Raw genomic sequence first — 25877 nt, 5'->3', positions numbered from 1 at the left:
TTAAAACCACAATGAGATATCATCTCACACCAGTAAGGATGGCTACCATCCAAAAGACAAACAACAACAAATGTTGGCAAGGTTGTGGAGAAAGGAGAACCCTCCTACACTGCTGGTGGGAATGTAAATTAGTTCAACCATTGTGGAAAGCAGTATGGAGGTTCCTCAAAATACTCAAAATAGAAATACCATTTGACCCAGGAATTCCACTCCTAGGAATTTACCCTAAGAATGTAGCACTCCAGTTTGAAAAAGACAGATGCACCCCTATGTTTATTGTAGCACTATTTACAATAGCCAAGATATGGAAGCAACCTAAGTGTCCATCAGTAGATGAATGGATAAAGAAGATGTGGTATATATACACAATGGAATACTATTCAGCCATAAGAAAGAAACAAATCCTACCATTTGCAACAACATGGATGGAGCTAAAGGGTATTATGCTCAGTGAAATAATCCAGGCAGAGAAAGGCAAATGCCAATGATTTCCCTCATTTGTGGAGTATAACAATGAAGAAAACTGAAGGAACAAAATAGCAGCAGACTCAGAGACTCCAAGAATGAACTAGTGGTTAACAAAGGGGAGGGGTTTGGGATGGCAGGTGGGGAGGGAGGGAGAAGGGGATTGAGGAGTATTATGTTTAGTACACATGGTGTGGGGATCATGGGGAGAACAGTGTAGAACAGAGAAGGCACATAGTGGATCTGTGGCATCTTGCTGCACTGATGGTCAGTGACTGCATTGGGGGTATGGGTGGGGACTTGATAATATGGGTAAATGTAGTAACCACATTGTTTTTTCATGTGAAACCTTCATAAGAGTATATATCAATCATACCTTAATAAAAAATATATAAATGGACTGAATGTATCAATCAAAGGACATAGGGTGGCAAAATGGATAAAGAAACAAGACCCACCTTTATGCTGCCTAGAAGAGACTCACTTCAAGCCTATAGACATACACAGACTAAAAGTGAAGGAACGGAACAAGATATTTCATGCAAATAATAGGGAGAAAAAAGCAGCAGTAGCAGTACTGATATCAGACAAAATAGACTTCAAAACAAATAAAGTAACAAAAGACAACAAAGGACATTACATAATGATAAAGGGATCAGTCCAACAAGAGGATATAAGAATTCTGAATATGCACCCAACACAGGATCATCTATATATATAAAGCAAATACTTAACAGACCTAAACAGAGAAATAGACAGAAACACAGTCACATCAGGGGATTATAAAATCCCATTTACATCAATGGATAGACCATCCAGACAGGAAATAAATAAGGAAACAGAGACACTGAATAACACATTAGACCAAATGGACTTAACAGATATATATATAGAAAAATTCCACTGAGAGCAGCAGGATATACACTTTTCTCAGTGCACACATAATTTTCTCCATAGTAGATCACATACTAGGCCACAAGAAAAGAGCCTCAATAAATTAAAAAAGATTGAAATTGTATCAAGTATCTTTTCAGATCACAATGTTATGGAATTAGAAATCAATTATACAAAGAAAACCAAAAAAAAAAAAAACAACCCCACACACTGAGGTTAAGCAACATGCTTCCAAGTAATCAATAGGTCAATGAACAAATCAAAAAGGAAATCAAACAATACATGGAGACAAATGAAAACAGAAACACAACAGTTCAAAATATGTGGGACACAGCAAAAATGCATCTAAGAGGGAAGTACACAGCAATACAGGACTACCTCAAGAAACAGGAACAATCCCAAACAAATAATCTAAACCTCACAACTAAAGGTACTAGAAAAAGAACAAATGTAACCCAAAGTTAGTAGAATGAAGGACATAATAGATATCAGAGCAGAAATAAATGAAATAGAGAACAAAACACTAGGAAAAAAATCAATGAAACCAAGGGCTGGTTCTTCAAGAGGATAAACAAAATAGATAAACCCCTAGCCTGACTTATCAAGACAAAAAAGAGAGAGGATACAAATAAACAAAATCAGAAATGAAAAAGAAGTTAAAACTGACACCACAGAAATAAAAAGAATTATAAGGGAATTCTATGAAAAATTATATGCCAATAAGTTGGACAACCTAGAAAAAATGGAAAAATTTCCAGAAATGTGCAAGACTGACTCAGGAAGAAATAAAAAATCTGAATAGACCAATTACCAGTAAAGAAATTGAACTGGTAGTCAAAAAACTCCCAACAAAGAAGAGTCTGTAACCAGATGGCTTCACAGGTGAATTCTACAAAACATTTAAAGAAGAGCTAATATCCATTGTTCTTAAAGTATTCCAAAAAGTAGAAGAGGAGAGAATACTTTCAATCTAATTCTATGAGGCTAGCATCATTTTAATATCGAAACCAGACAAAGACAATACAAAAAACCGTATTATAGACCAATATCCCTGATGAACATAGATGCAAAAATCCTCAACAAAATATTAGCAAACAAAATTTAAAAATACATCAAAAGGATCATCCATCACCACCAAGTGAGATTTATTCCAGGGATGCAAGGATGGTACATTATTCTTAAATCAATCAATGTAATATACCACATTAACAAAAGGAAGGATAAAAACCATGTGATCATCTCAGTAGATGCTGGAAAAGCATTTGACAAAATTCAACATTCATTCATGATAAACTCTCAAAAAATGGTTATAGAAGGAACATACCTCACCATAATAAAGGGCCATATACAAAAACCAACAGGTAATATCATACTGAATGGCAAAAAGCTGAAAGCTTTTCTTCTAAGATGAGGAACAAGACAAGGATACCTACTCACACCACTTTTATTCAACATACTAGAAGTCCTAGCATGGCAATTAGACAAAATAAAGAGCTAAAAGACATACAAATTGGTAAGGAAGAAGTAAAACTGTCATTACTTGCAGATAACATGATACTATGTATAGTAGAAAACCCTAACAACTCCACAAAATAATTATTAGAATAACTGGATTCAGCAAAAGTTGCAAAATACAAAACCAATATACAGAAACCTGTTGCATTCCTATACAGTAACAATGAACTAGCAGAAAGAGAAATAAGGAAAACAATTCCATTTACAAATGCATCAAAAAGAATAAAATACTTGGGAATAAACCTAACCAAAGAGGTAAAAACCTGTACTCTGAAATCTATAAAATACTGATGAGAGAAATTAAAGAAGACACAAATCAGTGGAAATCTATGCCATGCTCATTAAAAGAATTAATATTGTCCAAACAGCAATCCTGCCCAAAGCAATTTACACATTCAATGCAATCCCTATCAAAATACCAATGGCATTTTATAATGAACTAAAGCAAAGAAGCCTAAAATTTACATGGAACCACAGAAGAACCTAAATAGCCAAAGTAATCTTAAGAAGAACAAAACTGGGGGTATCATGCTCCCTGACATCAAGCTATACTACAGAGCTACAGTAATCAAAACAGTAGTGTACTAGCACAAGAACAGACACATAGATCAATGGAACAGAATAGACAGCTCAGATATAAACCCATGCATATATGGTCAGTGAATATGTGACAAAGGAACCATGAATATACAACAGGGAAAAGATAGTTTCTTCAATACCTGGTGCTGGGAAAACTGGACAGCTATATGCAAGAGAATGAAGCTGGATTACTGTCTAACTCCGTATATAAAAGTAATCCCAAAATGGATTAAAGACCTAAATATCAAACATGAAATCATAAAACTCTTAGAAGAAAATATAACCAAAAGTCTCTTGAATATAAGCATGAGTAATTTTTTTCTGGATATATCTCCCCAAAGGAAACCAAAGCAAAAATGAACAAATGGGACTTATATCAAACTAAGAAACCTCTGTAGAACAAAGGACACCATCAACAAAACAAAAAGGTAACCTGCAGTATGCGAGAATATATTCATAAATGATATATCTGATAAGGGGTTAACATCCAAAACATATAAAGAACTCATATGCCCCAACACCAAAAAACCAAATAACCCAAATAAAAAATGGACAGAGGAAATGAACTAACATTTCTCCAAAGAAGAAATACAGATGGCCAATAGGCATATGAAAAGATGATCCACATCACTAATCATCAAGGAAGTGCAAATCAAAATCACAATGATATTATCGCCTCACACTAATATAAACAACACCAGGAATAACAAGTGTTGGCAAGGATGTGGAGAAAAGGGAAACCTCCCACACTGTTGTTGGGAATGTAAATTGGTGCAGCCACTATGGAAAGCAGTATGAAGATTTGTCAAAAAAGCTAAAAATAGAAATACTGTATGACCCAGTAACTCCACTTACCTTAAGAAAACAAAATATCTGATTTGAAAAGATATATGCACTCCTATGTTTATTGCCACATTATTTATAATAGCCAAGATATGGAAGTAACCAATGTGTCCATCAATAGATAAATGGATAAAGAAGATGGGGTACATACACACAATGGAATAATATTCATCCATAAAAAAGAAAACAATCCTGCCATTTGCAACAACATGGATGGACGTAGAGAGTATTATTCTAAGTGATATAAGCCAGGCAGAAAAAGACAAATACCAGATGATTTCACCTATATGTGGAAACTAAAAACAAAAGAAAATAAAATGTACAAAACAGGCACTAGACACTGAGAAGTGACTGGTGGTTACCATAGAGGAGAGGTTGGGGTGAGTGGGTGAAGTAGGTGAAGGGGATAAAGAGGCACAAAAATCTCTATCATAATATAAATTAGTCACAGGGATGAAAGTACAGCATAGAGAATATAGTCAATATTCCTGTAATGCATTTCTATATCAATAGACAGTAACTGCACTAGATTGTGTAAGGATTTAATAATGTATATAACTATCTGATTACTTTGTTGTATACTTAAAATGAATATAATATTCTATATCAACTATACTTCAATAAAAATATTTAAAAATTAATGAAATAAGTATGAAATAAAATGAATTTCTAAAACAAATTTTAAAAGTAAAAAATATAAAGTGCATACAGAAATGCAAAGTAAGCCAAGACTTACTATAAAGCCACAGTAATTCATGTTGTTTTCAAAATATTTTTTATTGAAATACAGTTTATATACAATATTATATGGTTTCATTTGAATATCTTAGTGATTCAACAATTATATGCATTACTAAATGCTCACAATAAGTTTATCATCTGTCACCAAAGATATTACAATATTATGAGCTATATTCCCTATTATATACTTCAATCCCTGTGACTCAATTACTTCATAAAGTTTGTACCTCTTTATTATCCTCTTCACCTCTTTTACCCCATTCCCACGGTAACCAATTGTCCTTTCTCTGTTTTAATGAGTCTATTTCTGTTTTGGTTTGTTCATTTGTTTTTCAGATTCTACATGTAAGTGAAATCATATGGTATTCATCTTTTTCTGCCTGATTTCACTTAGCATAATGCCCTCTAGGTGCATTCATATTGTTGCAAATGGCAATATTTTTTCTTTTTTTATGGATGAATAATATTCCACTGTGTATGTATACCACATCTTCTTTATCCATTAATTTATTGATAGGCACATTGGCTGCTTCCATATCTTGGCTATTATTGTAAATAATGCTGCAATAAACATAGGGGTGCATATATCTTTTCAACTTAATGATTTCTTTTCTTTTCTTTTCTTTTTTTGCATAGATACCCTGAAGTGGAATTGCTGGGTCATATAGTATTTCTATTTTTCATTTTTTGTGGAACCTCTATACTGCTTTCCACAGTGGCTGCACCAACTTGCAAGCCTACTAGTAGTGTATGAGGGTTCCCTTTTCTCACATCCTTGCCAACACTTTTTATTTCTTGCCTTGTTTATATCAGCTATTTTGACTGGTGTGACATAATATCTCACTGTGGTTCTGATTTGCATTTCCCTGATGATTAGTAATGTGGAGCATCTTTTCATGTGCCTGTTAGCCATCTGTATGTCTTCTTTGGAAAATTGTCTATTCAGTTCCTCTCCACATTTTAAAATTGGATTATTTGTTTTTTTGGTGTTGAGGTATATGAGTTCTTTATATATTTGGATATTAGCTTCTTATCAGATATAAAGTTTGCAAATATATTCTCCCATACAGTAGGCTGTCTTTTCATTTTGTTGATGGTTTCCTTTGCTCTGCATAAGCTTTTTAGTTAAATAGTCCCACTTACTTATTTTTGCTTTTGTTTCTCTTGCCTGGGAAGACATAACCAGTAAAAATGTTCTAATGCTGATATTCAGGAGTTTACTGACTATATTTTCTTCTAGCAGTTTTATGGTTTCAGGTATTATATTTAGGTCTCTAATCCATTTTGCGTTTATTTTTGTGTGTGGTCTAAGAAAATGACCAGTTTCATTCTTGCACATAAAGGTACAATAATTTAGACAGGTTGGCATTACTATAGTGAGAAACAAATAGAACAATGGAACAAAGTAGAAAAGGGTCAGAAACAGACTCATACATATAAGTTTCATAAGAGTTACAACAAAAGTGTTAACACAGTTCAGTAGGGAAATGTGGTCTTTCGTACTGTTATTGAATCAATTGGATATCCATAAGGGAAAAAGTGAACTTTGATCACTGCTTCAAACTATACACAAAAAATTAAATAAAGATACATCAAAGATCAAAGTGAGAAATGCAAAACAATAATGCTTCTAGAAGAAAACAGAGGAATATCATCAGGTCCTTAGGATAAGAACAGATTTCTAAAACAAAACATGATCAACACTAAGCATAAAAGGGACATTTGTAATTGGACTTCTTTTAACTAATAACTACCATTCAAGAAAGGACACAAGTAAAAAATTAATTCATAGAATGGGAGAAAATAGTTGTGAGATATATATATATATATATATATATATCCAACCACCCAATTAAAAATAGGAAAAATAGGCACTTTATAAATAGAATATACAAACTATGAGGAAGAAGTCTCAGCATCAATAAGTCATAAACCACTTTGAAAATGGCTTGGTGACATTTATGGAAACAAAACCTGTACTACCCTATAACCCAACAATTCTATTCCCAGTTAATATACACAACAGAAAAAATGCTATGTCCTACTTAAAAAGTATAAGAATGTTCAAAGTAGCTTTATTCATAATAGCCCCTGGTCAAACATCTATTAATATTAGAATAGATATTTAGGTATCTTCATAAAATGAAATACCAAAGAACAGTGAAAGAATATTGCTACAAAAAAACCTGAATATATCTCATAGATATGATATTGAGCAAAAGAACCAATATACAAAAGAGCCTATACTGTATGATTCCATTTGTACAAATTCAAGATTAGGCAAACTAATGTATGATAGAGGATAAAATGGTGGTTATCTTTGGGAGTGTTGACTAGGGGACACAAGAGAGTCTAGAGTCTTGTAAAAGTTCCTTATTTTGATGTAGATGATAGTTACATGGAAGATTATGTAGATATACAGATATAGAGAGAGAGAGAGAGAAAGAGAGGAGAGAGACATATCTATATTTATATATGTAATATATATAAAATATACAAGGGAGGTATGAAGAAAAACAGGACATGTAATATACTGAAAAGTAAGTGAAGAAAGTGCTTAAAGAATGGAAAAATGAAATGAAAAAGGACTGAGACCTGATATTTGGATTAACAGTACAGGCTGCTTGTGATTTTGACAAAAAGCAGCATCTATGAGTGGTGGGTGGGGGGGAAATAAAATCCTGAATGGAGTATGTTTAAGAGAAAATGAGAGGAGAGTATTAGACACAGTGAGCAGAAAAATTCTTGAGTTTTGCTGCAAATGGAAGCAGAGGAATAGAGCAGTAGCTAGCAGGGTAAGTGGGATTATGATAAGGTATTTTTTAGATGGGTGAGAAAAGTGTATTCGTATGTTGCCAGGAATGATCCAGTAAAAGGGAAAAATTGATGATATGCAACAGACAAGAATTTCTGGAATAAAATCCTTGGGAAAACGCGAAGGAATGGAATCTATTGTACAAATAGGAGAATTGACTTTAGATAGGAACAATAACAGTAATAGGCAGGAAGGCAGAATATATGGATACAGATGCAAATAGGTGGGTAAATGTGTTGGTGACAACCTGTGAAAATTATCTTGTAATTGCTTCAATTGGTCAGTGAAGGAGGAAGCAAAGTCAGCATCTTAAAATGAGAATAGAAGAGGAAGTGTGAAAGGTTTGAAGAGAGAAGAGAAGGTGCAAGCTCAGAAGAGGTGGTAATTTGGAATGCTTTTGTTCCAAGTGAGTACAATGAAGTACGGGAAAAGCAAAAGAATCAAGGGTTATGCATGGAATTGATTACAGTGATTGATCAGGGCATTTAAGCTACATTGAGAGGGAGGAAAGGGTGTCAAAAAGTTGAGAGATAATCTATAGGTCTCAGTGAGGTTGAAATGATATTGGAGTTAGGTTATTAGAGGTAGTGAGCTAGAAAGATAGGATACAGTGGTCAGAAAATAGGTCTCATAAACCAATGTTATGGAAGTTTGCACTCTTGGTAATGAGATGGTCTTGATGTATGACCATGACCATGGGAGTGAGTGGCTGAGGTCGGGTGGAGGACATAGGAGATTTTGCTGATGATTTGGAAGAAAGAAAGAATGAATATGGGGATCAAACCTTTCACTCCTTGTTCTCCTTGGAGTCCTCTATCACCTGGAGATCCTGGAGGCCCTGGAGGGCCTGCTTCACATATCTTATCACCTGAGAAAAGATAAAGGATATCAAGCTAGTTATCGTGAAATATCTGGAAGACTAAACAAAAAGAAAGCCTGACAGGCTAAGAGGAAAGAAAAAAGATCTATTTTCAGTTACTTCTCGGCAATAATACAACTACTTATAAGCAAAAGAAAGATATAATATTGGTGATAATTTGAAGAGCAAATTTAAGCATCAAAGAATCACCAAAAATCAAGTCAATGCAGCAGTAGAGTCTCTTAGATACCAGAAACATAAAGAATGATGGCAGTCTTCAGCTAGATTCACTTATAAATGAAAGCAAGTCAAAACCAACAATAGAACTTAGCAGAAGAAAAGTCTTACTTACTAGGAGCAACGTGAGGACCAGGAGGGCCTGGAGGCCCTGGAAGGCCAGGAGCCCCAGGCTGCCCATCAAGTCCAGGAGATCCAGGAATGGAAATTCCAGGTGGACCTTCATCACCTTTCTGGCCCCTTTCTCCAGGAAAGCCCGGGGGGCCAGGAGGACCTATAACTGCAGTCCCTAAGAAAAAAAAAACACATTAAAGTAATCACAATGATTGATTTGATAATATTTTATTTAGGATTGTTGCTTCCAGGTTCATAAATGAGATTGAATTATAGTTATTTATAGTATTATCTTCTTGGTGGCTTGGTATCAATGCTATTAAACTGAATTTCCTTTCAAAAACAAATGTTCTGAAATAGAGTGCAAAATATGAGAATTACCTGCTCAACAACTTGGTAGAATTCATCCATAAAACTCTACAAAACTACCCATAAAACCAATGTTTTTTCATGAAGATCTTTAACAATTCAAAGTCTTCTATAGTAATTGACCTGCTTAGGTTTCCTACTTTCCCCGGATCATTTTAGTAATTTATATTTTCTGTTTCATGAGGAATGTATACTTCATCTAGAATTTCAAATATAGTGATATGGTTTTACAGTTTTCTTGTAATTCAAAAATTGTAAATGTATTTATATAATTTATATAATTATAAATATGTAATTTTTTATTTATTGATTTTATTTGTTCATTCTCTTGCCTTTATCTCATATTTTGTTTTTATTTTTACCTTTATTTTTATTTTTGCCATCTATTTTGTTTGTGCCTGTTTTATTTCTTGTTGGTTTTTCAACTTAGCTCATTTATTTTTATTATCTCTAATTTTGTGATAAATTAAGGGTACTACTTTGGTATAGCAAAATCACCATGGGGATTTCTAGGTAAATGTTTCTGGAATTTTAAGTAGACAGTGCTATTTATTATTTTTATATAGGAAATCTTACAAAACTAGACATTATTAGAATAGCATTCCCTTCCGTAAGAGCATGAAAAGTGTAAAGATTAATTTTTAGATCACAGAAATATTTGGTGTAATTTATCAACAATAAAAAGTAGAAATGGGATTTTTTAGGGAAAAATGGCACTATTCGACTTTTTTATTTTTTTAGTACAGGTGAGTAATTTGGTTGAGAAAGGCTACATATAGTAAGAGTTAAGAAACTTCTGTCAAAAAAAACTCATATCCATGCTCACTGTGGAACTAGTTAAATCTAGTTAAATACTGTATCCATGGATCAGGAAAAATGCTATAAACACAATGAGATTAAATACAGTTTCTTTTACCTGGAGGTCCAGGAAGGCCAGGTGGACCCTGTATTCCAGGAAATCCTCGCTCTCCTTTTTCTCCAGGCATGCCAGGTAACCCAATGTTTCCTTTTTCTCCTACAGTTACACCAGTCCCAGGCCTAGGAATGACCTTTATTATGAAAGAAAAAAAAGAGGAACTCAAAGAAGAGGTTTGTTCTCCAGAAAATACCCAGCAACTATATATGATTACAATGCCTTCGTTTTCACAAATCACTCAGATACAAAATCATTAAGACTACTACATAGATTCTATATCACTCCTATCCTTCAACTGACTAGAAAATGTTCAATACCAGTAATAATATTACAACCCTCACCTGTGCCCCAGGCTTACAGATATAGAAATATTTTTGAAGTCTCTAATAATTCACATTCAATTCATTCCAGTCACCTCAGCCTGATAATTCTTTACTGAAAATGTCTCTCAAATTTGCCCCCTTTTTTCTGTTGCCCCAGCTACTACCTTCACCTCAACCTTGGATTAACAGAAGCACCTTCATCTAAAGAAAAGAACATTCTGGCTTGTCCTCTTGAACCCAAATCTACTGCTAGGATATGCTTCCTCAAAAGCCAGTTTTTCAGTGTTAGCTATCCTGTTTAAGGATGCAAAATTCTTCACTACTTTTTACTCCATCTGACACGACTTTTAACCCTGAACTCCATCAAGTCACTTCTCACTTCCAATACCACCCTCACCTATTTCATTTCCTGTTATTTCTAGCAGTGAATTTTTAAGTGAGTAAGGTCTGATACAACCACTTCATGCATCTTGCACATTCTTGTCTTTGCTTTTGAATACGCCATTCCAAACATCTATAATGTCTTCCCTCAATCTTTCCCTTTACCATCCCACATTTCTTTCTTAATCTAAAAAAAAAGAAAACTTATCTCTTTCAGGAAGGCTTTATTGATCAAAATCAACCAACTGATTATTCCCTTTCTCTGTCTTCTTAGAACTTCAGTGCCTAAAGAACTTCATATTAGATAAATAAATATAAGGAAAGCAACCCCATAAAGCTATAAAGATAAATAACTTTAGGTTTAAGAAACTGATCGGCCTGAGGTACAAATCAACACCTACTGGCAAAGTGTGATATTTCATCCTGGCTCTATTGGATACAGCAAATATTCAGGCAAAAAGAGACTGCAAGTTGTAGGACCTAGAACTGAGATAGTAATTTAAAGGGGAGCACAAGCTACTGGATAGGACTACAGTCTGTTCATCAAAATTCTATCACCTCATTTTATAAAGAAATTATTTCTTAGAGAACTAAAACCCTGATTTTGAAATAACAGTGAATAAAAATTATCTAAGATCTTCTTTAAGTATATCCTCATTAGATTTGGTAAAGTACTAAGTAGCAATATCTGAGACTCACTATAGACAAAAAGATTTGAATTAGTGTTACTCAAATGTCTGAACATACGGGTTTTACAGCGTTTGCACCTTTGCAGCTTCAATCAAGTTTAAAGTTAAGAGTCTTACCAAATTTTCACCAAAGGAAAACCAACATGTCAAGTTGCAACAATGACATTTTATTCTTAAAAAGACTAGAAATAAATTTGACTTCAATTTCATAGTGAATGTAAACATGACAGAAAATCTGTAAGCCCCTCATTATTCTTTCATAGAGCAATTTCCTACGTTTGTTATTAAAAGCCCCTAGAAAGCACACACTCAGGGACAAAAGAGGTGTGAATCAGACAATTACAAATTGAGAAAACCTATTAAGACCAAATCCAACTTTCTCTTGAGCTCTGCAGGGAGAAGGACCAATCCCTAGTTCCCCAACAGTGTCTTTTATTGAACTTTTATAAGCAACACTTGCACCACCTGCTGGTTACTTGAGAAATGATTTAGCAATTATGATGCAAAATAACCCAGTGCCATAATTTTGGATCTCTAATATGGAGAAGTAATACACAGGCAGAACAACACAAAGACTTAGAGGTCAACATCACTGAAGTTTTTAGATGTAAAGACTCTTAAGCCAGTAAAAATTGATAATGACTTAGAATTTTGTGTTCTATGAGGAAAAGGTATGGAGTATATTAAGGCACAAAAATGAAAATGCTTGAATAGATTTGATAAATGAAAACTTAAAAAGAAAACTTACAAGTCCAGGAGGTCCAACTGGGCCAACGTCACCTTTTTGGCCCTGTTCAACACAATGTAAAATAGATTAGTAAAAATCATGCTGAAACATCAATTTCTTCAAAAACATAACAGATAACTAAGTTTCATAAAGATCCAGAAATCCATAATAAAAGATCTCAAAGAGAAATACAGCATAAGGTAATGAAACAAAACCAAGCTTAGCCTAGGAAGACTGTGATAATTGTCTCAGATTTACTTACTAGCTATACAGTCTTGACCAAATCAATTAACCATAGACTTCCAGACAGTAATTGCATAGATAAGGGAAGTGTTTAGTGGAGACATTTTAAATTCACAGCTATAAATCTTTTTAGTACAAGGACCTCACTAAATAGTGCTGAACCTTCTTTCTGAAGAACAAAAATTTTGCCCATACATGTTCACAATAAAGGCACCAAGTTTTAACAATGGAAATGCTAAAATTAAACAATTATTCATGTATTTCTATAACATGGATTGTGATTTAGGACAATGAATGAAAATTTAGAGGAAGTAGCATAAAAGAAAAACAAGCAACACTAAAAGATGGATAAACAAAGTATGTTTTGAATACAAAAGCTAGTCATTTAGAAATTTGTCATTTATAACTCAACCTTGGGAGAGAAAAGTGTTATGTTATCTAGAATAAAACCAATGACTTCAAAGTACTAAGATTCTTACCTTTTCTCCATCCCTTCCTGGTTCACCAGGGTATCCAGGATCACCAGGCAAACCCTATAAAACACAGAGGACAGAGTGACATCAGCAAGAATGGTGGAGTCAGGACCTCCAAAAATTCTCTCCTTCATAAAAGCAACTAGAACGTCAGCAAAAATGGTCAGAGTCAACATTTTTTAGAACTGTAGAGATTACCAAAAGCTTGCAGCAACCCAGGAAGCATTTGTTGAAAAAAAATAAAAGGCTGAATCTTGGTAAGAACATAGAGCTTTGTGGACTTTTAACTTGCTCTGTTCCAATCAACCCTTCTCAGCTCCACAGTAGCCTTGGAAACCAACAGTTCACAATCAAGGTGAAAACCAGAAGCCTTGCAGCTAACTAGAGGGGAAAGAATGTGTTGGAGCTTCTTCAAAGACCTATTCCCAAAGAACTGTCTTTATTTGACCTATCTAGTGGTTCCCCAAAAGATCCCACTTGCAAGACTATCTTTATTTCACCTCACTTGAGTTCTCCCAGTGTGAACAGAAAAGCCTTTTCCCTGGGGATATCTATTGAAAACAATCAGAGGCAACTATTGAACATCATGGCTACCTAAATTGTGAAACAAAGACCAATTATTCCAAAAGCCGAGAACTGAGGCCCTGAATTTACCTCATTTTATACCATTTTCTATGTTTAAGTCATTTGTGAATCTAGAGTTTGTAAATTGAGGAATGCCTATTTAGCAAAATCATCTGGAAAACAAGTTATCTGACTTTATTACTTCCAACTTCCAATCTTGTTATGAATTATCCCTTTCCTTCAGAGTGGTCTCCAAATTTTATCAAGTTTTCTATCTGTCCTTGAAAACCTGTTTTAACAGCTATTGTGAATACTCTTGATACTGAGGCTGCTTCAAACAATGTTCCTGGACTTGCATGGTTTTATTTCCCCCCTTTTTTGGTAGGAATTAGTTATCAAAACTTTTACTGAAAAAATTTATGTTGACACAAAGAATTGTTTGTGGGTATTTTTAGCAGTTTAAGTCATAATGGCCCAAACCAGAAACAACTAAAATATCCTTCAGTGGGTAAATGAATAAACAAACTGTGGTACATCTATATAATCAAATACTATTCAGCAATAAAAAGGAATATAAATATGGAGTACAGAGTAGTTCTTGGCAGGGATTTTAGGAGTGGGGGAGGGAAGGAGATGACTACAAATAGCATGAGGGAACTTTTGAGGGTGATGGAACTGTTTTTTATTATGCAGTTGGTTACACAATTATACGTGTTTGTCAAAACATACAGACTGTACACTAAAAATGGTTCATTTTACTGTGTTCAAATTATATCTCAATAAATATGACTTAAAAATATGACTTAGAAAGCAGAGGAATTTCAAATTCATATTCAAAAGAGAAAGGATAATTTCCATTCATTTAAAGTATTTTCAAACCCAGCTTTTTTGCCAACCTGCTTCTCTATCACCATGCCAAGTATAGCCATTTTGTGTGTGGGTGAGTGATGGACTTTAACTACTCACTGGAATTCCTGGTTGGCCATTCTCTCCATCTTTTCCTGGTTTACCCTATGGAATTTAAAGAAATGCAAAAATACAAATTTGTTATTTAGGAAGTATGAAGTTAAAGAATATAACAAGCTTTATTGCTGCCTTGGACTACATTAAGCAGAATTTTTAGACTTCAATATTATAATAAATGAATATGTCAATCATGACATTCTGAAGCAATGAAAATAGGACTTAAAAGGAAAGAATAAAATATTTTATTTTTATACACACACATATTTAAAATATTTTGCAAAGAGTATTAGTACTCATAGCACTTACTCTTTTGCCAGGTTCTCCTTGTTCACCCTTTTCGCCTTTCATACCACCTGGAGGACCCTGTACACATAAAAGTAGTTTTACATGTTCTTGGAGTACTATGTGCCAATACCAATTTACATTTAATGATGCTAAAGAATTTTAGATAACTTACTGGAGGACCACGTATCCCTGGAGGTCCAGGAGGCCCTTGGTCACCAGGAGGTCCCTGTAGTAGTAGGGGAAGGGAAAACAATGTTAATACTGTTAATGCTAGAGGTAGCTAGGAACACTTTTAATAAGCTGAATATAGGCTCATGCAGTATAAGCAAAGATAATAGGATATTTTTAGTTCAAAGTTGAAATCTGCTAGGCAGAAGAACCTAGAGCCATCTTTATTCACTTCAGTTAATTTCTAGTTTATGTACAAGCCAAGTTTTGACAAAAATAACAAGACAATACTTAAGATTAAGTATTAATGATTTTTTATTCTTATAAATATTTTATAAAAAACTAGATTTGGATATATTTTGGCAGAGAATTAAATGGCTCAATCCATATGGATGACTGTAGAGTTTCAATACAATTTGTCCTTTATTCTTTACTTTCTTATTAACATTTAAGTAAAACAACAATGCACACACTCTATTACAGGGTGGGCCACTGTGCTATAAAAGATGTGTTTAATAACTTCATTTACTCTAGTGGAAAAAAGGTATCAGATAATTATTTCTAAACACAACAGGGTTTTAGAGTAACATGGTCTTTCTTCTTGCATATCAGTAAAATGTAGAGAAAACAGTCATCTAAAACAATGATAACCTACCTTACTGTGACCTAATTTTGTACATGAATGCATTATGCATAATAGCCAAAATAGAAACAATCCAAATGTCCATCATCTCATGAATGGATAAATGAACTATGGAATATATACACAAAGGAACACTATTCTGCCATAAAAAGGAATGAAGTACTGATACATGCTACAACTTGAAAACATTATACTAAGTAAAAGAAGCCAGACACATTCCATTTATACAAAATGTCCAGAATAGGCAAATCTACAGAGCCAAAACACAGATTATTGGCTGTGTAGGGCTGGAGAGTTTGGTGAGAAATGAGGAGTGACAACTTATAGGTATGGGGTTTTTAGGGGTAGCTGATAGGAATGTTCTAAACTTAGATTATAGTGATGATGTTCCTATCCAGTGAATACACTAAAAAAATGGAATTGTATACTTTCAATGGGTAAGCTATATGGTATATAAATTACATCTCAATAAAGCTCTTTAAAAAATTTAATTATCTCGCATCCTCATTTTTTACAATACCCTCACATATAACTATATTCCAGCTTATAATGCATTTTAATGGAATGCCACTTTCATAGCAAGAAGTTCATAGATTTCCTTTCTACATACTCACCTGATCTCCTTTCTGAAACTCTACATCAATTGGTCTTTTCTGTTCACTGATCTGCCCAGGTGGCCCAGGAGGGCCCTGAAGACCTTGCTCACCCTGTTTGCAAGATAAAATAAGAAAGTGGTATTTCATAATTTACACAGACAGCAATATAACATGTAAGCTAAGTCAGTTGCAAGAAGCCAAAAGACAAGTTCAAATGACTAGGAAAGGAGAAAACTGGGGGCTGAATAATCAACCTTTTTCTTTACTCACCTTTTCACCCTTGGGTCCCTGGAAATTTAAGCCCATATTACCCTGAAGAGAGAAGTTTCAGTTTAAAATCTCACTGACAATAACAAAAAGGATCCATACCAAATAAAAGATGTAAAGGGAAAAAAATTACCTTTGGTCCTGGAAGTCCTGGTGGACCAGGAGGACCCTAAGAATAGAAAACACAGAAAAGGGAAAGAAGTATCATATTAATAAGGCTAATACAAATTATTTAGCTTTATAAAAAGCGAGGACTGAGAAAGTCCTTCAAAATAACATTTTCCTGTGTTTTTTTCTCATTGCTTTCTAGTCAGAGACACCCATTTAAATTGACTTAAACAAACTAGATGAATATGGAGACTTCTTGTGACAGGATACAAGTGGGCAGGGGAAGAAACGCAAGGGTGGGCAGAGGCAGAGGGGCAGCACCAGGGTCAAAATTCAATACAAAAGTTAGACTCAACAAACAAATCAAATTTCTCATATCAGAATTATAGGTAAATTTAGGTACCATAAGGCAATTAATTCTCTAGTTCTAAAAAGCATGTGTTTACTTTTTAAGGCCAGTTTTTATTTTTATGTCATCTGACTTTGTATATTTGAGAATGTTTTAAGGTTTGAAAAGTTAAATGGACCCAAGTTTTGTCTACTCAAGTACACCTGCTGCTCTCAATGGACCTATTTAGTTACATATTGTACCTTGGTGGTATTTCTAAGAGTTTGCTTCACCTGTTTAATGAGGGTTAACTGAAGGGATATTCAGAAGTACAGAGTGAAACAGTTATGTGTCTACAAGCGTTAAGGAAATTCAAAGCGTAACAACACACCTAGCTAGGGTGTACTGATATTGTCACAACAGAGTTAGGAAAAATTGCGATCGTCCAGAATCTCAGGCTTTGCAGGATGTCTACAACTAAAACAAACTAAACAAAGGGGTTTTCTAATCCTCTCCCCCAAAGATTTCCAGGAAAGCAGAAATCACAATCTTTTCTGGTGGATTCTTCTAGTATTTGCCAAATGTATTTCTTGTGTACAAGAATAGAGGACCAATTGTCACAAACAAAAATGTGCAATCTATAAAGGTATAATGAAAACTGTCACTTCAATATATGGTAGAGAGACTGGCACATGAGAAATTATTTTGACTGAAGTACAATTTTCTTGCCCAGTTAAGAGGGTAACAGGAAAGCTCTAAATCCAAAATATGACTTGAATGAAATCTGTATTTCAGGATAAAAATACTTAGAATTTATTAGAGAAGATGATATGAGTGACCAGAGAGGTAGTAAGGTAAGAGCACTGGTTGCACATTCAGGGTCTTTGGAAGTTTTTGTTTCTTTCCTGGGGTACACAAATCCGCATCCCGTTGTGGAGTGATTCACTACCCTCACCAATCCTACTGTTTTGTCATAGGCCCCTAAGGAACGAGAGCTGATAATTTCTGTGAATATCTGTTTTTATTCCTCTTCAACAGATAATATGTTTGAGAAAACATAGTTCATCAAGTGACTAGAGAACTGCCCTAGAAGGCTTCATGAGATGGCCAGAATCAACTTCAACACTGGCACATCAAGAGGTAAACAACAAAGTATTTTAAATCTTTCCCTTTGTGTACCTCATTTTTTCCATCTATGAAATGGAGTTATTAACTTATCCTATATATTGTTTGCAGTAACATTGCACAATTTCCTGTAAATAAGAAAATTATAGCTTATAAACATTGCAAATGCATTATACTTTCAAGTAACTACATAATTTTCATATTTGTGGAAGAAATGAAAAGGAGGAGAAATAAAATTACAGAAACAAGCTTACCATCAAACCTGGTGGTCCTTGTGGACCAACTGGCCCTGGTAAACCAGTGGGACCAGCTGGGCCCTGTTAAAGAGGAAGTAAAGAAAAGGATGAGGAAAAAAACCCTTACTTTGTCATACAAAAACTAAATGGATGAAATTTAAACTTAAGTAATTGCCAGAATTTGGCTCTACAAACCTATAATTGTACAATATTAGAGGCATAAATTCAAAATGTGTAAGAATAAAGGGATTAAGCAACTATAAAGAAATTCAACTAAACAGAATGGATGCAACTTGTAGGAAATGTATATTTTACAGTGGTAGATAACAAAGGTTGGACAAACACACAGTAAGGAAGTTTCACAAAATAAGGCAACAAAGATGGGCATTTAGTGGGAGTTTTATGTTGGAAATGGGAAGAGAAAGCCTATTAGATTCAAGGTGGATTCTCTAATTTTAAAATGAAAAATAAAATTAAAGAAGGAAGAAAGAATAACTGGGACAAAAGATAAGGGAATGATGTAACTACAGTGGAACACAATTTGGATCTTAAAATGTTGAAAAGCTGACTGCCTTGAAATCTAGCAATTCTATATCTAGGGATAAATCCTGAATTGTTTTATAAATAAAAAAAAATCCCTAAACAGCCCAAATTCCCAACAAAAAAAAAATCAGAGAAATAATAAGTTGTGGTATGTTTACATAATGGAATGTTATACGGAAGTGAAACTGAATGAAATTACAGCCACATACAATAATATGGACGAATCTTAACATATCAAATAGAAACAATTGCAGAAAACTATATAAACACATTATTTTTCAAATTAAATACTCTTGTTTAGAAAAATACGTATATGTAATAAAACTATTTTTTAAGAAGAAATGGAAAACTCAGGATGGTAGTTATATTTGAGAGTGCAATAATAGAGCGCACAAGGAAACCACAGGTTGATTCAAAATTATCTGTAATGTTCTAGTTCTTAAATGTTGTTTGGGGTTCATAGGTTTTCATTTGTAGTTAAGCTTCATAATGTACATACATTTTGTATGTATTCTGCTGTATTTTTAAATACTACATAATAAAGATTTATGAAAGATAAAAGACAAGATTGACAGTACTTAAGAGCATATGGATGAGTGATGTCAAGTATGGAATGAGAAGGCAGTTAATGAAAAAGGTCCCTGACATTGTATCTTAGTGATCAAATATTAGAAAGTACTGATTTTTATTTCTGGCAAAGGGATCAATCCTTGTGAAATTTAAACCTCAAGAAATTGGCTTCTTAATCCATACATACCCAAATGTTATTGCTGTCTCTATGTGTGTTAACTGTAAGCTGACATATCTTTTTTTCTTGATTGTACTTGATGTTCATCATGCATAAATTTTATTTCTTCAGCATTCAAAATATATTCAGATATTATGCATAACAGTTTTACAAATGACTTCTTCTGATATCTTAAAAGGGACACCTATGATTTCTGTTTTATAATCACACCACTTACAATTATCAGGATTACTCCTACCACCCACCCAACTGATCCACACAGCACAAGAATAAGGATATAGAAACGTACTTCTGTTGCCAAACCCAAAAACCAAAATTTCCATAGAAACTGGATAGAAACATAAAAGAACAAAGGTATTGCTTCTGAAAATTCTCCCTAGCCCCGGCTGCTTTTATTTTCAGGTACAATGTACATGCAATGACATGCAATGACTGTCAAACTTCAGGTGATAATTTTTATAACTTAATAGAGGGTACTAAAGGCTGAGGAGAAAAAAGTGATACTGGAATCTGATTTAACCAATGCAGCAATGAAGAAAGTCACTGGATGCTTACTTGTATTCCAGGAGGACCTGGATATCCTGGATTACCCTTTGGTCCTGGCAGTGATGACATAATTATACTACCTGGTTCTCCCTGAAAGAAACCATCAGTGGAAGTTTTAATTAACAGTTATGACACATGAAAACTGGCAAGGGCACAAAAATGATCTGAAAATTCAATTTGTCACGTAAATGTCCTGGAAGATCAGGTGATCTCAATAATTAACATGAATAAATTTACCTTTTAAAGGGAAATGAAGTGGCCAGAGTACACTGAAGTACAGTTGATTTATTAAGAGCTGTGGTACCTTCGGTTACTCATTCACTAAAAAATATTTATTAAATATGAATGTTTGCCAAGAATTGTGTTAGGCTAAGGATACTCAGTAATGAAGAAGATAAACATGACTTTTTTCTCAAGGTGCTAACAATATACCAGAGAAATGCAGACTGTAACATGTAAAGAAGATGACAAAATGCTCTGCTAAGGTCTGTGAAGAAAAATAACATGGTACATGATAAAGAAATAGTGGAGGACTAAAAAGAAATAAGTGTGTGACATGATAGAGCTGCTAGTAGCATTAAAATGGCAATCATATTATAATACATAAATGCATCAAATTAACATGTTGCACACCTTAAATTACACAATATTATATATGTCAAATATATTTCAATTAAAAATACAAATAGTAGAGGAAATCAGTTTGGGTAGTCAGAGAAAGGCAATCTGTGAAGGTAACATTCAGGCTAAGATTTAAAAGATAATAAGGAGTTTGCCAAGTGAAGGTGGGGGAAGAGTGTTAGGTATATACATGTAGCATGCACAAAGGACCCAAAAAGGGAAGTTTGGCACATTCAAATAACTTAATGCACGAGCCAAGAGAAAAGTGATTTAAAGATAAGGTGAGAAATGTGGGCAGAGACCAGAACACGCACGTCTTAGAAGCCATGGAAAAGAATGTGAACTTATCTTAAATGCAGTGGGAAACCCTTGAAGATGTATGAACAGAGAGATTAAATTATTGATTACATTTATAAAAGGTCATTTTTGTCTGCTTTGTAAAGAACAAATCAGGCTGGGAGGTAAGGGGGAAGTAGAGAAAAAAGACACTAAGTTGCCATTACAGTAGTCCAGATAAGACATTATAGTTTAGGGTGGTGGCAGTGGACATGAAGAAAAATGGATGAATTTAAGATATATTTTATAGGCAACTTTAACACAACTTAGTGATAGAATGGAATGAATAGAAGATATAAACACTAACTCTCAGGTTTAGGGCTCATATAAATGTATACATAACATATAGTGATGCAAATTTTAGAGATGGAGAAGCCAGAGGGAGGAAGAGATTTACTTTGGCGTCTGAGTTAACTTTGAACATGTTGATTTAAATGTCTGGATATTGGAGTGGACATGTCAGGGAGGAAGTTTAATACATGCATATGACTCAGAAGAAACGCCTGTTTTAGGGATATAAATGTAGGTATTCAGTAACTACAAATAATCAATAGTACAAACATTAATAATATTTGTTAGGCATAACAGAGAAGGAGTCAGAACTGTGTCCTGATACCTGCTAGACAGAATCAGAATAAGCTGGCATAGAAGACTGGAATGACCAGAGATGCAGAAGAAAAATCAGGAAGGGACAGTGCCACAGAAGCCAGGGGAAAAAGAAGTATTTCTTGAGGGAGCAGGAGGTCAATGATATCAAAATGTAATGAAGACTGACAGTATCAGAAAAGAAATTTGAGCCTGATATACACATTTACAAGTGTTCAGCACACAGAAGGTATTTAAGGCCACAGGAACAAAGGAGACCACTTAAGGAGAGCTTGTAAGTGTGCACCTGCACAACTTCTCGAAGCATGCATTTTAAGACAAAAGTTAGAGAAATTATCTGACTGAAGTTGCAGGCTTTCCAAATATTTTATTCAAAATGTTTATCTTCCCAGCCTGAGATACTTACCTTCATACCTGGGATTCCAGGAGGTCCCTATTATTAAAAAGAAAGGGGATTATTTTATATATATATGAGAGTGGAGCAAACAAAAGAACACAATATTTTCCAAATAAAGTCCAAATTGAATAGACTATTGCAGGGTCATTCTGAGTACAATGTATCTTAAGATATTTAGAGATGACATTTATATTAAATACCATACAATCCTTGCTTTTACCCAGTAGAGAACTATACTGCCAACTTTTTGGAAAAATCCTTTTCTATTTTACTACTTAAAAATGTACTAATTTGTTCTACATGAATGCATTGAGCTCGCTTTCTACACTTCTGCTGCTTCTGTCAATTCCTTTGTTCACTATAATCCCAAATTTTATAACTTACTGGAGGACCCTGTAAACCAGGAAAACCGGGGCTGCCTGGAAATCCACGTTCTCCCTAGAAGGAGTTAAAAATAAAGAGCATGGAGGAACAAGAAACAAAGCATAACTATACCAACAAACAATGATGTATTTAAAAGATTTCTATAAAAGCCATTTTGAAACATGCCAGCTTGCCAAAAATTCATTAGCCGTCACTTTCCAATTACTTTAATATCAACTATCCATATCAATTCAACCTTCTAAGATAATTTTATCCCTACTCATCAATCCCAATCAGAAATAAAAGAAAAAATTTTCTACTTCAGTTCATTTTCTTCTGACAAATCCATTTTGAGACAATCACACCACAGATTCCTGGCCATCATCACATTTAATAGTTAATGATTTGTACCAATTTCCTGCCCATTTATTATATAGATTCTTAGTTTAACTGCCCTATTACATCTTTTTATTGTAAACTACATCAAATTATTTTTGTAAAGAGGAAAAGATGGTAAGAAAGAATGTCATTAATATCACCAAGAAGACAATAATAGCAATAGTTCTAGCAATTGCAGGTCATTATGTTTTCTAGCCACCCAATTTTTCTCACTCACTATTGTAAATTACTAATATGGACATTTGGTTTAGAAAACAAAAGCTAAAACTGCTGTAGAAGACTCCAATGCAGCTTCCTTTCTACTACCTAAATGCCATAGTAATCTAGCAACATTCTTGTCAGAAGCTTAGGAGTAAAATTATTACAGCTGTGTGCTTTTGAGTTATTGTCTAATATCCCTCTCTCCTCCATTTTCTACACATGGAAAAAGTAGGCTCAGAGAGAAAGAAAGTGCCCTGTGCATCAAGCTTAGAAGACAGAAAATAAAAGGACCCATATATTCTGGCTCATCTCTAAGGTTCATTCTATTAGTTACACAGTAAGAAATATAAGAAACCATTTCATCTAAAAGTACACATAATAAATCTATTTTTAAAAATTTGCTGCTAACAGCACTACTTACAATAGCTAAGATACAGAAGCAATCTAAGTGTCCATCAGTAGATGGATGGATAAAGAAGAGGTGGTACATATACACAACGGAATACTATTCAGCCATAAGAAGAAAACAAATCCTACCATTTGCAACAATATGGATGGAGATGGAGGATATTATGCTCAGTGAAATAAGCCAGGTGGAGAAAGACAAGTACCAAATGATTTCCCTCATTTGTGGAGTATAAAGTTAAAGCAAACTGACGGAATAAAGCAGCAGCAGACTCACAGATTCCAAGAAGAGACTAGTGGTTACCAAAGGGGAGGGGTGTAGGAGGGTGGGTGGGGAGGGAGGGAGAAGGGGATGGAGGGGTATTATGACTGGTATACACAGTGTGGGCAAGGGTCATGGGAAAGACAGTGTAGCACAGAGAAGACAAGTACTGACTCTGTGGCATCTTACTACACTGATGGACAGTGACTTCAACGGGGTATGGGGGCGACTTGATAATATGGGTGAATGTAGTAACCACAATGTTTTTCATGTGAAACCTTCATAAGAGTGTATATCAATGATACCTTATTAAAAAAATTTGCTGCTAACATAATTGCGGACCTCAAACAGAAAGTAATTGTGAGATCTGGTAAGGTACTGCTCTACAAAAAGAAAGAAAAATTCCTTTAATCATATAGCATATTATACTCACTGTAGATTCATTTGGTCTTCAAATAAAACCTTGGCTAGTAGTCTAGCTCAAGGCATGCTGGCAATAAATAACTAGAATAGGCACAAGGATGTAGCCCACTTTAACATGCAATGTGCCATGCAAACTAACTCCACATTGGTTCCATCACTGTAAGGGGTCCCCAGCTCAAATTTTATTGCCTTTAAGTATACAATATAATAATTATCACAAAATAGGGCCTTCAGAATGCAAAATAGTTTTATTCAAATAATTTTAAATATATGACCTAGTATAAAATCTGACATATGCCATTCATTAAACCAATTTAGGGTTATTTCAGAATATCATGTGCAAAATGGAAAATGCCAAAAGGCTATACAGAAAATTATAAGATATTGCATTAACCTATAGGAAAAGGATAAAAGTGCAAGAATAAGAACAGAGGCTATAATATGTAAGGTTTCAAAAAGAGCAAAATTTCCTCACTTTTATCTTGCTAACACTTTATATTAAATTGAAACAGTTGACAAAAGACAAGAAAAGTGGGTCAGGAAAAAAAGCCTGTCATATGTAAAGTTTTATTTTTTCTTCTAAATTGTTAACATCATTTTCATTGACAGAGAAGAGTTCCAAGTTCCATACTAATAGTTTATAGTAAAAACTGATATGCTGTATTACATATAGACTTTGAGGATTTCTCTTAAGGAAATTATTAGGAAGGTAAAAATAATTTTAAACATTAAGTATTCACAGTAATTAAAACAGTACTGTAGTGGCATAAGAATGGACACATAGATCAATGGAACAGAACAGAGAGCCCAGAAATAAACCCACTCATAGATGGTCAATTAATAGATGACAGTGGAAGCAAGAACATTCAATGGGGAAAAGACAGATTCTTCAATAAATGCTGCTGGAAAAACTAGACAACTACATAAGAGAATGAAACTGGATTACTGTCTAATACTATGCAAAAGTAAATTAGAAAAGGATTAAAGACCCAAATATAAGACATGAAACCATAAAACTCTTAGAGGAAAACTGGCAAAAATCTTTTGAACATAAGCATGAACAACTGTTTTCTAGATACATCTCCCAGGCAAGGGAAACAAAAGCAAACATGAACAAGTAGGACTACATCAAACTAAAAATTTCTGTATAGCAAACGATACCATCAACAAAACAAAAAGGGAACTTACAGTATGGAAGAATATATTCATAAGTTATTTATCCAATAAGGGGTTAACAACCAAAATATATAAAGAACACATAGGCTTCAACACCAAAGAACCCAATTAAAAAATGGGCAGAGGATCTGAATAAATGCTTTTTCAAATAAGACATACAGATGGTGAACAGGCACATGAAAAGATGCTCCACATCACTAATCATCAGGGAAATGCAAATCAAAACCACAATGAGATATCACCTCACACCAGTTAGAACCAAAAGAAAAGAAATAACAAGTGTTGGCTACGATGTGGAGAAAAGGGAAACCTCCTACACTGCTGATGGGTATGTCAATGGTGCAGCCACTGTGGAAAGCAGTATGGAGAGTCCTCTAAAAAC

At 34.2% G+C, this 25877-nt stretch overlaps 1 protein-coding gene across 2 annotated transcripts in view; it reads right to left on the bottom strand.

Moving 5' to 3' along the window:
- COL4A5 (collagen type IV alpha 5 chain) overlaps window positions 1-25877 on the bottom strand; it is a 228008-nt gene that overhangs the window by 76166 nt on the left and 125965 nt on the right. For both annotated transcript variants that reach the window (XM_057495198.1, XM_036924940.2), the window contains 15 exons: window positions 22651-22704; window positions 22276-22302; window positions 20316-20396; window positions 18488-18550; window positions 16806-16841; window positions 16676-16717; window positions 16424-16516; window positions 15171-15224; window positions 15020-15076; window positions 14714-14758; window positions 13190-13243; window positions 12489-12530; window positions 10348-10480; window positions 9064-9237; window positions 8637-8720 (listed from right to left, as the gene is read on the bottom strand). In XM_057495198.1, coding sequence (XP_057351181.1) covers window positions 8637-8720; window positions 9064-9237; window positions 10348-10480; window positions 12489-12530; window positions 13190-13243; window positions 14714-14758; window positions 15020-15076; window positions 15171-15224; window positions 16424-16516; window positions 16676-16717; window positions 16806-16841; window positions 18488-18550; window positions 20316-20396; window positions 22276-22302; window positions 22651-22704 — 1039 coding nt within the window. The remainder of the gene's footprint in view (window positions 1-8636; window positions 8721-9063; window positions 9238-10347; window positions 10481-12488; window positions 12531-13189; window positions 13244-14713; window positions 14759-15019; window positions 15077-15170; window positions 15225-16423; window positions 16517-16675; window positions 16718-16805; window positions 16842-18487; window positions 18551-20315; window positions 20397-22275; window positions 22303-22650; window positions 22705-25877) is intronic.

The sequence above is a fragment of the Manis pentadactyla genome, chromosome X (assembly GCF_030020395.1).
Source record: "Manis pentadactyla isolate mManPen7 chromosome X, mManPen7.hap1, whole genome shotgun sequence".
Lineage (NCBI taxonomy): Eukaryota > Metazoa > Chordata > Mammalia > Pholidota > Manidae > Manis > Manis pentadactyla.
Note: the sequence above shows the minus strand (reverse complement) of the source record. Positions and strands in the feature narration are given on the sequence as shown.